Source organism: Scomber scombrus, chromosome 15, assembly GCF_963691925.1.
Source record: "Scomber scombrus chromosome 15, fScoSco1.1, whole genome shotgun sequence".
Classification (NCBI taxonomy): domain Eukaryota; kingdom Metazoa; phylum Chordata; class Actinopteri; order Scombriformes; family Scombridae; genus Scomber; species Scomber scombrus.
Window position 1 is genome coordinate 15,453,621 of NC_084984.1, and position 14,763 is coordinate 15,468,383.

Here is a 14,763-nt window from a genome sequence, read left to right on the forward strand (position 1 = left end):
AAACACACTCACACACAACGCATCCTGCTCGCGCTCAGGACAGGACGGTCTGCTCCTCGGTGAAGGTTTACCGGAGAGGAAACCGCAGAAAAGGTAACGACCTGGAAAACAAAAGGAAAACTTTTACTCAGTTAACTTTAAAGAGAGGAGGCATGTTTTACTTGTGTGACCGAAGCACGCGACACTGTTCCGTTTATAACAGTTTGTTGCGCTCGAGCGTGGACGGTTGGTATGTGTGTGTTACGGATCTTGTGGGGACATTATGTCATTGTGGGGACTCCTTTTGGGGGGCTCGGTCCCTACAATGTAACACATACAATTTTACAGTTAATTCTTTAAGGTTTAAGGTTAGAAAAAGGAGATTAAATATGTGTGTAGTGGTTGTTGTTAAGCTTAATGCAACGTCCCCTTAAATGTACATTGTGGGGACTCCTTTTTACTGTCAATACTTTAAAGATTATGGTTAGAAAAATGTGCAGTGGTTGTGGTTTAACTTACCAGAGAATGAATGCAAGTCAATGCCACGTTCCCTTAAGTGATAGTGAATTTGTGTGTTTGTGTTTTTGAGAGGCTTGGGTTTGGGTTACTGTACCCAAATTTTATGGATTTTGTGGGGACGTTATAATAACACAGGTACATTGTGGAGACTCCTTTTTGGGGCTCGGTCCCTACAAAGTATGTATACATGTTTACAGTTAATACTTTAAGGTTTAAGGTTAGAAAAAAGGGGATCACATGTGTGGTGGTTGTTGTTAAGCTTAACAGGGAATTAATGCAACGTCGCCTTAAGTGTACATTGTGGGGACGCTTTTTGGGGCTTGGTCCCTACAATGTAACGTATAAAATGTTACTGTTAATACTTTAAAGTTTAAGGTTAGAAAAGGGTTTAGGATCGGGGTCACATGTGCAGTTGTTGTTAAACTTGCAATGCCCAAATTCTTGTCAATGCCCACATTTTATGGATGTTGTGGGGACGTTATGTTAACACAAGTACATTGTGGGGACTCCTTTTGGGGCCAAAAAGTTAATTATTTAAGGTTTAATGTTAGAAAAAAGGGGATCACATGTGTAGTGGTTATTAAGGTTAACAGGGAAGAAATGCAACGCCCCTTACGTGATAGTGGAGTGTGTGTGAGTGTTTATGGGGGGCGTGGGTTTGGGTTACTGTACCCAAATTTTATGGACCTTCCTTGACTCACTACATGCTATATTTAGGATGTACAGGACCTACTGTACTGAGTTTTATCATCTGACCTGGACATACTGGTAACAAAGATAAAGTTACGACACAAAGTGTGTTCATATCATTTAAGATAAGGTTATGTTTTATATTTTTATATCTAGTACGCATCAAAACTCAACAACAAATTAATCCAACTAACAAGCATTGTCTTTGTAGCCAACTCTGGTTTATTCCTCTATGCCACAAAGCTCCATTGTGTTCCAAAAACACATCAATGAGCCACACCATTGCACTGGTTGATATGTTTACCATCCTTCATTATTACTATCATGGGCACTGTTATTTATTTAGATTTTATCTGCTGCTGAAAGTACTCCCATAGAGTGCCCTACTTACACCTGTTAAGAGTAATGCTTACTCAAAGCTGCAGTGCCCAGTTGTAAGAAATATTTTAGTCTTCTTTAGAAATGAAAGTGAAAGAAGATGAGTTAGTAGGAACCAGCTGAAACAATTAATCAATTAGTTGATTGACAGAAAATACATTCGGCAACTATTTTAATAATGGTTTAATTGTTTAAGTTAGTTTAGGCTTAAGGAAATTGTGATTAGCATTTTTCACTAATATTTCACTGTTAGACACAGACATTAGGGGATTTGTTAACCATGACAAAAATATAAAATGTCTTCAGTATTTGCTCACACTGATGAAGTACAGTGTTTCTGATTGACAGAATTTACATTCTGTCTAAACAGTATCCAGACGACAAACAGTGGACGTGGAGCCGGATCTGTGAGGAATCCAGCCTCACCGGTTCATCCACACAGGAGGGGACGCTTCTGAGAAGCCTGGAGGGTTTCCTTGTCCAGGACACTTCTGCTGCATTCTTCTTCAAGGAAGGGAGGGGGGTGAGGAGCTGTGGCTGATCTGCAGCCATGCATCGCTTAAGGACTACAGTTTCAAGGCTTCGGCCTTTAACGGCTGCACAGACAGCACAGAGCCTCTCACAACCTAGGACATTGGGGGTCGAAGGGGGCTTAAGGACGTTTCAGCCCGCAAGGCGCCAGACCACATCTGTGGTGGCTGAGCCTTTTCTTAATGGCACCAGCTCAAACTATGTAGAGGAGATGTACTATGCATGGTTGGAGAATCCCAGGAATGTGCACAAGGTACAGATCATCTTCAAATTGCCTTCAGGCCTTCATGCTAATTCACCTAATTAAAGCAGGCTCAGAGCTCCCGCATAATGGATGTTATGTTAATTAATGTGATGTCCTTTCCCAAACCTTTTCCATTGAATTTGTGTCACTTTACCCTGAGTGCCCCTCACCTTCTTTCTGAGAACCTGAAAACATAAAAGAAATAGTTCTCAACGGTAACAGATACCTGTTCAAAATGTAACAGGGTAAAGGTTGCACAAATAGACACTATTGATACTTTTGTGTGGATTTTGTGTGTGCTTGTTTGAATAGGAGCGCACCTCAGCAGCAGAGCGTTAGAGATAAAAAGTGAATGACATATAGCACAGTGAACAGAGGTGGTGCTCATAGCATTGAGAAGTTCAGTTTTAAAGCTGAAAGTCTCTCTCCAGACACAGACTGCTCTGGATAATCCATACCTGCTCCTGTGTGTTTGTAGCTGTATATGTATCAGTGAGGGGCTCAGTGGAAGCTGATAAAGATGCAGACTGATTGCTTTAGATGGAAAATGCATTGTTATATGCATTGTAATATTTCAGAGAAGGAAAACATTGCACACGTTTTCAGAGTCTCTCACTATGACCTCCTGCAGCTGATAAATAATACTTATTCATACATACTATACTGTTTCTTATTAATTGAATCTTTTTAAAAGTTGTAACCCATGCTGCCCAGTAATTGTTTGGGCCACACTCATTTCTCATGACTTGCAAGAGCTACCTTTTTGTAGTCTTTAACTTTTTGGCCTAAATTCACCTCCAAACAGTAATTGTACTTTAAGTAAGGGCTCTATTTCTAAATACTGAAAAGGTCCATAATTAAACGGTCAGAATAGTGGTTATAAGTTATGTACCGCCCTGCTGAGTGCACATCCTTGATTGTTTGCAAACAGGAAACTTATCAATAGGATTCATTAGGAGTTACAGTAGCAGTAAACTAATCATTAGTTGCAGTCCTATATAAATTACTTGCTCCATTTCAACCCACTACAACAGTAAAATCTTGCTTTTGCATTATTATATGTCCCAGCAATGGTATTTTTTCCTTAAAGAGGTGTTAAAAAAAGGTTTTAAAGGTCACTAAATGTGTTCTTAAAAATGTGCTGACACCCTGAGGATACCTCTATTATAGCACTGCTTATTATAGCTTTAACACAGTGCTAACATATAATATTAAGATGCCATAGCACAAATTTACCACAGTAAGTACTTTAATGGGAACAAGTCGGGTTTACAGCCACAGTTTGGAGATAACTTCAACTAATGACCCGATTCTTTTTTCTTTTTTTATTTCTTTTGACAATCAGAACAACACTGAATAGGTCTTTTGAATTCAATCTTGTGATTAAAAACCAGCATTTACAAACAAATCACTAGAAAGCCTGATTAAAACCCAGGTTGCCAAACTTGTCTCGAACTTTAAACTTTGCTTTCGGTAAGGGCCAAGTGGAACAACATCAGATTTACTATCAGTAAGCTGATAAACATCATTAAGTGGATTAACCCGGAAACGCTTGGACACAGGCTTTCACATTTTAGAGCTGTCATAAAAATTTTAAAATATTTTTTTTTGTAGAAGATTAAAGGTTTAGGATGTTGTAAATGATCCAACACCTGTTTAAAGACTTTATAGTTTTTGCAAGGTTTTGTTCAGTAGTGTCTTTCGTAATCACAAACCTCCTGCAGTCATTGTTTACTGCTAACGAGTTGTGTTATAAGTGGTGTTAACAGTGGTGTGGTCAAAGCCTCCTCTGTGTTATGTCACATCCCTACCTTCCCTGTAAGCTGGTATCCCAGCTTCGTTTAAGCTGTGACAGCTTCTCACCGCTGTAAGCCAATTACTCTTCTCTGCCGTTAAGGTCAAACACGCGGTTATGAGTGTTTGTAATGACATGACCGACTGAAGACTGAAATATCTCAACAACTATTGGCTGGATTATCTTTTCTTTCTTTTTTTTTACATTTTAATGATCCCCATAGAATGAATTATATTGACTTTGGTGATGCCTTGATTTTTCCTCTAGGGCCACCCTGAGGTTGACCTTTTTGTTTATGAGTGAAATATCTTGACAATTATTAGATGGATTGATGTGACATTTGCTACAGATATTAGGCTGCGTTCAGACTGCAGGCAAATCTGATTCAAATCTGATTCCTTCTCAAATCCAATTTTAGGCGTGACTGTCCACACTGTTTTTAGCAAGTGTCCAAATGGGATTTGGCTCTGTTCAGACTGGGCCACATTAATGACCAATCTGACAGGTTGCTGTGGCAACGTCGTCGGACTGTAGGCGTCATCTAGCGTGTATTGTGTGATGCCATATAATTGCGACAGCAACAACAAACCCTCGAGCTTCGCTTGAACGGAGCCATCTCCCCAAAAATGAATTAAGAATTTGGTTTCGTCCTCTGTCCAAGGACTGATGTTTTCGACGTCCTCCATTGCCTCCATTGATATCATCTAGCAACAACAACTCAAATAAGTGCGGGTCTGGTGTCGCATAGAGTGATGTAGAGTAGCGTAGAGACGTAGAGAGACGTCACGGACAGTCAAATCCGATTTGAGTGTTTGGAGCTGTTCAGACTCAGGCACATCTGTCCAAATGCGATTTGAAACTACCTCCCAAAGGTGGTTTAGATCTGGTTTGCAAAAATCAGATTTCATGTGATTTATGACTGTTCAGACTTCATAAGAGCCACCTGGTTCCAATCTAGATTGGCTAAAAATCTGATTTTGGCTTTCAGTCTGCCTTAAATACATTGAGAGGATAGATTCTAATGACTTTGGTGATCCTCTGATTTTTATTTTAGTATCAATAGCAGGTCAACGTTTTCAATTATTCTTTGAATAGCTTAACATCTATCAGGTGGATTGGCACAAAATATATCAATCAATCAATCAATCAATCAATCAATCTTTATTTATATATTGCCAAATCACAACAAAAGTCATCTCAAGGCACTTTACTCTAATTTAATTATCAATATCATTAATTATTAATTAGAGACCCAACATTCCCACATAGACATTCATGGTTACAGATAAATGATGAATCCCAATGTTACCATTAGGTTGACATTTTTGTTTTTGTTTTATTAAATGGATTAGATACAATTAGATAGATTGTTATAAAACGTGTTACTAGCATTCAAGGTCCCCAAAAGATAAATTCTAATAACTTTGGTGAACCTTTAACTTTTCATGTTGCCCCATCATCAGGTCAAAATTTCAGTTTATGACCCAATTCCCTGCAGAAATAATGACCTCCCCATCGGCCTCAAATGTAGTTTGTGTTCAGTGCTAATTAGGAAATGCTAGCATGATAACACACCAGACTAAGATGGTGAATACGGTAAATAATATGCCACCTTCAGGGTTTCCCACCTTAGGAATTTGCATGTGACAACTCTGTAAAGGTTGTATGATAACTGAGTTAGTAGTATGAGGGTTTAACATAGTGCGCATGGACAAAATTATATTATATGCATTGTATTTGGCTTTTATTACATTGAACGATGGACTTTGGCTGACATGAGGCATCCATGTTTGCTCAGTTTTCAGGCACTTGCGTATTTTCTGTTTTATGTCAGATATATTACAGCTTTTCATGTCAGAAAGTCAATTTGGTGTAATTATGACTTGGAGGTTGATATAATGACTATTTACAAACTGAAAACTCTTAATTGTAATAACTTTGATAAGACACAAACAGCATTACACATTCATGGGATTTAACATTTGACTCGGTGTGACCCAGTTTCCTTACTGGAGCTGAACTACTAAAGCATGATAGTATTTGTTTAAACATATTGAGTAAGTTGTCTCTTCCCTTTCTCTTCTCACCTCCAGTCGTGGGATATATTTTTCCGTAACGCTAACGCCGGGGCTCCACCTGGTGCAGCTTACCAGAGCCCTCCACCTCTTAATGGGACCACTCAGGGACTGGCCAGTGTCCAGGCACTGGTGGGGTCTCAGCCCAATGTGGGGAAGCTGGTGGAGGATCATCTTGCAGTCCAGACACTGATACGAGCATACCAGGTAAACTACAAACACTATGTCTCACAGAAAATGCTTGTTGTGTCATTATTTTAGTGTTAACTTTTTAATTTGTGCGATTCCACACCATCTATACTTTTTTCTGATTGTGACATTTTTCAGAGGGACTGTAGTGCAACCAACCACTCCCTGACATTTATGTTCAGGCCTCTGCTATCAGCACAAGATAATTGAACCACTAAATGATAAGGAGATAAAAAACAACAACCTGAGAATAGTCTGACTTTGCAGTTTACTGTTGGGAAAAGATTTTTCAAGCTTTTTTAGGCTGCACTGGTTGGTCGGATCAGACTTTACTGAGAAAGTAATTGTGATTTGGTTTATTTCACGACTATAAGTGATTTATGGAAGCATTAGATGACATATATGGAATGAAGTCCAGTGATGAAATTTGATCTAAAGCAATGATTTAGATAGAGGGCCATAATTATGTAGGGTTTTTGTTTTGTTTTATATGAGTTTGTCTGCTCTATGACATAATAATGTAGCTATATAACTATAGTTATAACTACAGCTACAGACAGATTATTTTCCTATTAAATGTGGTGAAGTAAATATTTAAATATTCCAGTAAAGTACAAGTTCTTATTATACTACAAATACTGTGCTTATTATAATAAATTCAGTACTTGTAGACATACTTTCCACCATTGCTCAGGTAGCCTACAGCTCTCATGTCGTTTGTTTACTTAACTTATTCTTTATTGGACACTGGACTTAAATCAAAACACTACTGTCCAACAGTGGTTCCTTTTTTTGCAGCTTTTTCACAACCTTTGACCTACATGTGTGTCCAGGATTTGGCTCACATGTGTAGACATATGTTAGGAAATCTTACAGGAAATGGTCAGCAGTTTCCAAGCGACAGACAGACATGAATCTGACAAAGACTGATGACAGACCTGTTAAAGCATAGTCACATATACACTGAGTTGTATTGCCCTGTGCGTAGGTACGAGGGCATCACATAGCGAAGTTGGACCCCCTGGACATCAGCTGTGTAGACTTTGATGATGCACCGTGCACCGTTGGTTTCCAGAATGTCGGTGAGAAATACGAACCTGCTACGTGTCTACTAACGATTTCCTCTCTGTTCCCTTTTCGTCCTTCCATACTTCCTACCATCCTTACTTACTCTTTGGTTTGTCCCACTGGTTTTATTTTATCCCTTCCTTTTTATTACTCCTTTGTTGTCTCCCCACCTTTTATTTTCTCCGTCCCGTGACACACCCAAAACCTCCCACATCATTATCTTGAGTGATCCCCCCTACCATCGGCCTTCCACCTCTTGCCCCCGTTTCCCCCCTAAATATACTGTAGGTCCGCGGTCACCACGTGGCTCAGCTGGACCCTCTGGGCATCACGGATGCCGACCTGAAGCCCACACCTACTGATATCATCACTTCCCACACTGAACTGGGTGAGAAGAGTAGGATAGCAGAGACAGAGAGAAATTAGGAGTTATGAGAAAGAATTTCCCTTATGAACTCCCAAATTTAACAACCCTTATCTGCCTATTAGGGCTGCACAATTAGTTGAAATATGATCACAATCTTGTCAACATGTGACAGTGTCTGCAGGAATAGTGGGGGGAAAGACATCAGGGTAAAATAGAGCTGCGACAACAATGGATTAGTCGATAAAGAGAAAATGAATCAGCAATTGTAATTTTGAGTCATTTTATAAGAAGAAAATGAAGAAAAAAGGCCCAAATTCTCTGGTTACAGATCTTCCAACCTGTAGCTTGTCTTTGTTTTATATCTTAAACTGAATATCTTTAGGTTAGACAAAACAAAACATTTGAAGATGTCACTTTGGGCTTTGAGAAACTGGGATAGATGGGGTTTTTTTGTACTGTTCTCTGATGTTTTATGGACCGAATGATGAAAATAATTAAGAAAAAGCTTCTTAATAAATGTATTTATCCCCAGTTGGAACAAAAACACACAGTGGCTGTGTGGAACTGATTTCAAAGATAATGATGACAGTAAAGAGCACCTTCATTATTTTGCAAGTGAAAGTAATATTGTAAAGTCACAAAAAGCCAGAAAATCTGTCACCCAACCCCTCAAACATGAAGTTAGAGTGTCTTTAACTTCTGTACTGTGATATACTCCCAGTGAAACAGAAACGTTATTCATGTCACATTGGCTAAGTGAGTAGTGTCCTCCATTCCTCACTGTGCACTTCCTGAGTGGAGACTGCAGAAGAATTAAAGGTAAATAACTCTGTCCCCAAACATAATGGCAGTCTGTGTTTTTACAGAAGAGTAGCCCCCACTCTCCAATCCCAGCCCCCGCCCCACGTCTACATTATTATGCTATTATATTATCATTATATCAGTGGTATAAAATGATCTTCAAATGTAAATAATATAGTCTAATAAAGTAGTTATCATGACAGGTCTACATTGTAAACAACTTTAGTATAAAGTCAAGAGGTTGTCATATGTACCACGACGAGCATTCCTGCAAATGTCACCCAGTGTAGCGGTGTGGCTCATTGACGTGTTTTTAGTAGTTTTTGGACAACAATAGAGGTCTACGGCACAGAGGATTAAGATATATCAGGCTTTAAATACACACATAATACTTGTAAGTAGATCAGTTCATTGGTTGTTGTTGATCCTGTTACGACTCCTCCTGTTCTCCTATTGTCAACATGAGATTTGTTGACAATAATCAAATTTTAAAAAAAACACAGACACTGAGAGTGTTGCTTGTTTAGCAAACAGACCCTACTGGTTTGCCTGATTGCAACAAATCCCTTTTGGCTGGTGTTTATCTTCCTCTACTACAATTTGCATTTTCTAATTAACTAGATCTTTAATTCATCATACAGATAAAAAGATAAAACTATATACATTTCTTTATTTTAAAGGCTCTGCTGATTTGGCCACTTTGGATAGTTCTTAACAAATGATTAACATGCAGACTTAAGAGATAATTATAGTGGAAGAACGGTTTGTTAATGATTTACCAACATGTATAATGTCATATTTTATGGCTAACTTACGAGAATGTCGCTGAGACATCTCAACATCTAGATTAATCAAACACTTAGCTAGTAAGAGACAGCAAGTTATCAGCCAAAATCTGATGAGTAAAAATGGTTTTATTGATGACTTATTACTTATTATCTCTAAATTATTGATAAAATGCTCATTATTATATAACACTTTGGGAAGTATGCATTATAAGAAAGTAGTGCCTTTTATTTATTCATTATCGTTTTATTTATGTCTCATTATATTGAACCATTTTACTATTAATAAATACATTTTTCACTTTTGGTCTTCCCACATGTGTATCCTTATCGGCACATATTGCATTATAAGTTAGGGTTTCTGAAGATAAGACAACATGCTTTATGATTGTTAGTTTCAGAGCTGTTGTTGCTACAGATACATTTAGAAACACACCTCATTTCGAAACATGTAGCCTATGGTTCACTCAGTTCCCCGTTCCTCCTCTGTGACACCTAAACATGGACTTGTCAGTTTTGTCACGATTGTGCAAAGAGGTGTAATGAATTGGAAAGAGTGTGTGTGTGTGTGTGTGTGCGTGTGTGTGTGTGTGCATGTGCTTGCTGTGGTTTGTTATGCACGCCTACAGCAAACTGTCATTGTGCCAAATGAAAAGGACGGGCCTCTGACTTCAAAAACAGGTGATTGTTATGAGCTGTAATAGGATGTTTCCACAGTTAATAGCGGCATTGTTGTAGTTTCACCGAGTTCTGCTTTGTCCCGGTGGAGCTGAGTGTCACCGAGGTCAAACAGTGGGTCAGTGCCATACGTTTAGGTTTCGAAGCGGCCTAAAAGAATATGTGAGAAGCTCTGCAATTCTTAACTAGTGTATGTTTGTGTTTTTCTGTGCCACCAGAGCTCTCTCATTATAAAGTACATCTGTGTAATCTGACTGCTAGAGGTAGGACAAGAGACCCTATAACTCTGCTCCTTCTCCACTGGTGTACTGCCCATTAATATTAAAGCTCTAAGGGTTTTCTTTGGGTCTGTTTCCTCCTGGTGAAGTTCAATTTTTAAAACCAGTTTCCTTTGGTTCATCCTTAGCTTTAAAGAGTTATAGTGTTTGTGTTGTCTCATGGTGTAGTCTCCTAGCCAGCATGTCCATGTGGGCCCCACATAGGTTACATGCAGGCTACATGGGTACTGAGTTGGCATGGGCTTGAACTGGGCAGATTTTGCGGGTCCCACATGGTTTCAGTAACATGGACCCCAAATGTGACTGTATGAGCCCCATAAGGGATGTAAGTGGGCTAGGCAGGCATGGGCATAAACAGGACAAATTGTATGGGCCCCATATTGTTTCGGAAACATGTGAAGCCCATATGGGTGGCTAAATGAGCCCAATTTAAGGTCCATTCTGATCCCAATTAGATCCCATATGGGCAAACATAAGAGGTAGGGCTGGGCAATTAATCGAAAAATAATCGAAACCGACCTTTAGAAACTCTAATCGACTTAATCTTGCTCATGTCAATTAATCATGGTGTTCACTCTTGCCATGACAGTAAAGGTTGCATATCTTTAAGGAATTTGAAAACTTGTCTCCAGTGATCATTTTAACCCAAACCATGATCTTTACATAGTTCTAATCAAGTAAACTAGACATTAACCACAGCGTCACACCTTAAAATATCATTATTTTCACTCCCTAAAGATACTCATGTGTGAGGGCAGCAGTGTAAAATACAAAACAAAAGAAACTGTGAAAATACATAATTGTTCGTCAAGGGTGGAGATAATCGTTCATTAATCATAATCGAGGTTAAAAGTTCAAATAATCGTGATTTTTGCCATAATCGCCCAGCCCTGATATGAGGCCTACACGGGTCTCACCATGTTGGGCCCCACCTGAAACCCAATCAGCACCTACTTGAAGCCCATATGGGCAAACACAGGTGGGGTCACCATGGAAACTGTGGACAAATCCACTTGGGACCCATATTTGCAGCCCAAATTGAACCCTTATGGGGCCCACATGGACAGACTGGCTGGGGTATTTCCCATAATTTCAGACACTTCACATTGCTGGTCATCAATTTAACTTAAAAAGGATGCACATCTGAAAGTGCCTTATATTTGTCCTCCCCACTCCTTGAGCAAAACATCCGGGCTGACACTGTGTATTGGACGATAAGCGACCTGCAGGGTGATACTGCTGTCAGGCTAACCTTTGCTCAGCAGTCGGTCAAACAGTGAGGACTTATCTAGGCTTATCTGTGCCTTCTTCATTATAATGTTAATGTGATTAGATTGCAGGCAGACACTACTTGATTACTGTGTTGTATGCTCTTTTTCTTTGAACCATCAAAGAAAAACAAGTTCTGTGTTTTTATATGCAGGGCGGTTCACAAAAGGTGGAGGGGGGGGGGGGTGGAAAGTCTAAAGAACCCTTATGTAACACAGAGAGCTGACTCTGGCATATTGGATTGAAACCCCTCCACCCCTCCACCTCTGTCCAGAGCACAGCGCCCTGCACTAATTTGCTGACAGAAATGTACAAACACTGACATGCATACTGTTTCATTGTCTTATCTCTGTTTGGTGCAACCAGGATGTCACATGACGTAACTTTAGATAAACACAAGCAGCCCTTTAATGTCGACCGCCCCTCTGAATCCAGCCCACCAGTTCAATCCTGTTCGATTGTTTGTTTGCTTTTCAGTCAGAAGCCGATTAATCTTTTCTCATTGATGTTTACATGCACAAAATATTCCAATTTATTGCCCTTCTGCCAAAAAAGATAATATCTACTCAATTTCAGAATTTCTGGTGTTAGCTAATTCAAGTCAATACTGTTAACGTCATCAACTCACAAAGTCAGAGATTAGCAGACAAATTTAGCACAAAATACACAGACATATTTTTGAGCTGCAACTGAAAAGCTACAAATGTCTGAAAGATGCCCAAGATGAAGTCTTCAAAGCTTCAAAGCCCAAAGATATTCAATTTGTGACGACATTAGATAAAGAATCAAGAAAAACTGAGGGGTTAGTACAAGGGAATACTAATTTAAGATTCCAGCTAACAATTATTTTCATTGTTTATCTGTTGGTTATTTTCGCAATTAATCGATCAGTTGTTTGGTCTATAAAATGTCAGCAATGGTCACTACTACCGAAACCCTAAAACCTAAAATGTCTTGTTTTGTCCCATTTAACAGTCCACAACCCAAAGATATCCAGTTTACAGTCACAGACGACTTAAGAAACCATAAAATATTCACATTTAAGAAACTAGAATCAGAGAATTTGGATCAGTTTTTTCTCAAAAAAATGACTCATAACAATTCATTGATTATAAAAGTAGTTAGCGATTAATTTTCTGTCTACTAGCAACTAGTTTTATAATGAAGTCAAGTCGTTTGAAGATGTCACTCTCGACTCTTAAGACAAAATACAACAGGCATTTTTTCACAATTTCATGATATTTTACAAACCAAACAATTAATTTATTGATTACTTGAGAAAATAATTAGAAGAATAACCGATAATGAAAACAATTGTTAGTTGCAGCCTTAATTTAAACAGACAGAAGAAAGATGGTTTGAAGTTGCATTATTGGAGATTCATGATAGATAGATAGATGGATGGATGGACGGACGGACGGACGGACGGACGGACGGACGGACGGACGCATAGATAAATAGATAGATAGATAGATAGATAGATAGATAGATAGATAGATAGATAGATAGATAGATAGATAGATAGATAGATACAAAAAATCACTCAAATTTGATCCATTTTTAGACACAAAGTAGCTCAAAACTGTCACAAATGTATTGTTTCTTGTACACAATGATGTGTATATGACATTCAAAAGATACACAAGTTATTAACAAGCAATAACAAACCCTGACATGTAAGAGTAGAGTAGATTATTAAGGTGTAATTTGGGTAAATAACCCAACAGTAAAATAAAAAATAACACTGAAACTGGGTCAAAATAGTCCCTTTGTTGTCATTGTAAATAAAATACATTGCGTCCCAGTACAGTATGCTGCATCGATTCTGTCCGTTTGTTTTTTAATCTTTCATTTTATGGAATGGCTACACTAAATTCCCAGAGTGCACCTTTAACCCTCCTGTTGTCCCGAGTCAAGGAAGGAAGGGAGGAAGGAGAGAGGAAGGAAGGAAGGGAGGAAGAAGGAAGGAAAGGAGGGAGGAAGGAAGGAAGGAATGGAGGAAGGAAGAAGGAAGGAAAAGAGGGGGTGAGGAAGGAAAGAAGGAAGGAAACGAGGGAGTAAGAAGGAAGGAAAGGAGGGAGGAAGGAAGGAAGGAAGGAAACTAGGAAGAAAGAAGGAAAGGAGGGATGAAGGAAGGAAAGGAGGGGGTGAGGAAGGAAGGGAGGAGGGAAGGAAGGAAAGGAGGAAGAAGGAAGGAAAGGAGGGATGAAGGAAGGAAAGGAGGGGTTGAGGGAGCAAGAAGGAAGGAAAGGAGGGAGGAAGGAAGAAGGAAGGAAAGGAGGAACAGTCAAAACAGACGGGGTCAATTTGACCCGGGACGACACAAAGGTTAATACTGATGTTAAAAAATGTACATTTACATTATACGCCACTGTGTCGCTCAAAAATACAAAAAATAGTCAGGAGCTCAAACCTCACTGTACGATGAGTAAACTGATCTTTATGTATAAGTAGGTGGAGTGCCTTTAAAATGATAAAAGTACATAGATTGATGTCTGTGTTCCTGCCTGCAGCATTTTAGGACTAAAAGTAATCTACCAGAACAGACAGCTGCACCGGGAGTTAAAGTAGTGAGGATGAAATTAAAGCAGGGATCACAGTTTCCTGGAAATCTTGATTTTTTTTCCCTCAGTTATATGTCAATCTCATGCTCTCATTTTTCTTTTTTTCCTCCTGTTCTGCCCTATTTTCCGCCTCTCTTCAACCCCCTGATTACCCCCCCTCACATTGGCCTGGTTTTCATGTCTGTGCTTGTTTTTTCTTCCGCCCCTCGTGTTAATGTGGTTTCAACAGGTTTATACGGGCTGGCTGAATCAGACCTAGACAAAGTGTTCAGGCTTCCCACCACCACTTTTATCGGCGGGAACGAGAGTGCTTTGCCTCTCAGGGAGATCATACGACGCCTTGAGGTAAAAATTCTTTAAAATAGGTCAGTGGTGAAAAAAACATCTATCCCATTAAACACCAAAATCTAACTTCATGATTTATTTACTACATATAATAAAAAATATTGATTTCAAAGAATTAAAAACAGAAATATATGTATTCAGTAACATGTTAAATATTAAAAAATGAGGAAAAAACCCTCCTGAGCAAAATAAATAACAGTAATTTAAT

At 38.9% G+C, this 14,763-nt stretch overlaps 1 protein-coding gene across 2 annotated transcripts in view; it reads left to right on the forward strand.

Moving 5' to 3' along the window:
• ogdhb (oxoglutarate dehydrogenase b) overlaps positions 1-14,763 on the forward strand; it is a 33,114-nt gene continuing 18,351 nt past the window's right edge. For both annotated transcript variants that reach the window (XM_062434501.1, XM_062434502.1), the window contains exons 1-5: positions 1-93; positions 1,937-2,350; positions 6,230-6,418; positions 7,389-7,482; positions 14,440-14,555. In XM_062434501.1, the coding sequence (XP_062290485.1) occupies positions 2,117-2,350; positions 6,230-6,418; positions 7,389-7,482; positions 14,440-14,555 (633 nt within the window). In that variant the 5' untranslated portion in view covers positions 1-93; positions 1,937-2,116. The remainder of the gene's footprint in view (positions 94-1,936; positions 2,351-6,229; positions 6,419-7,388; positions 7,483-14,439; positions 14,556-14,763) is intronic.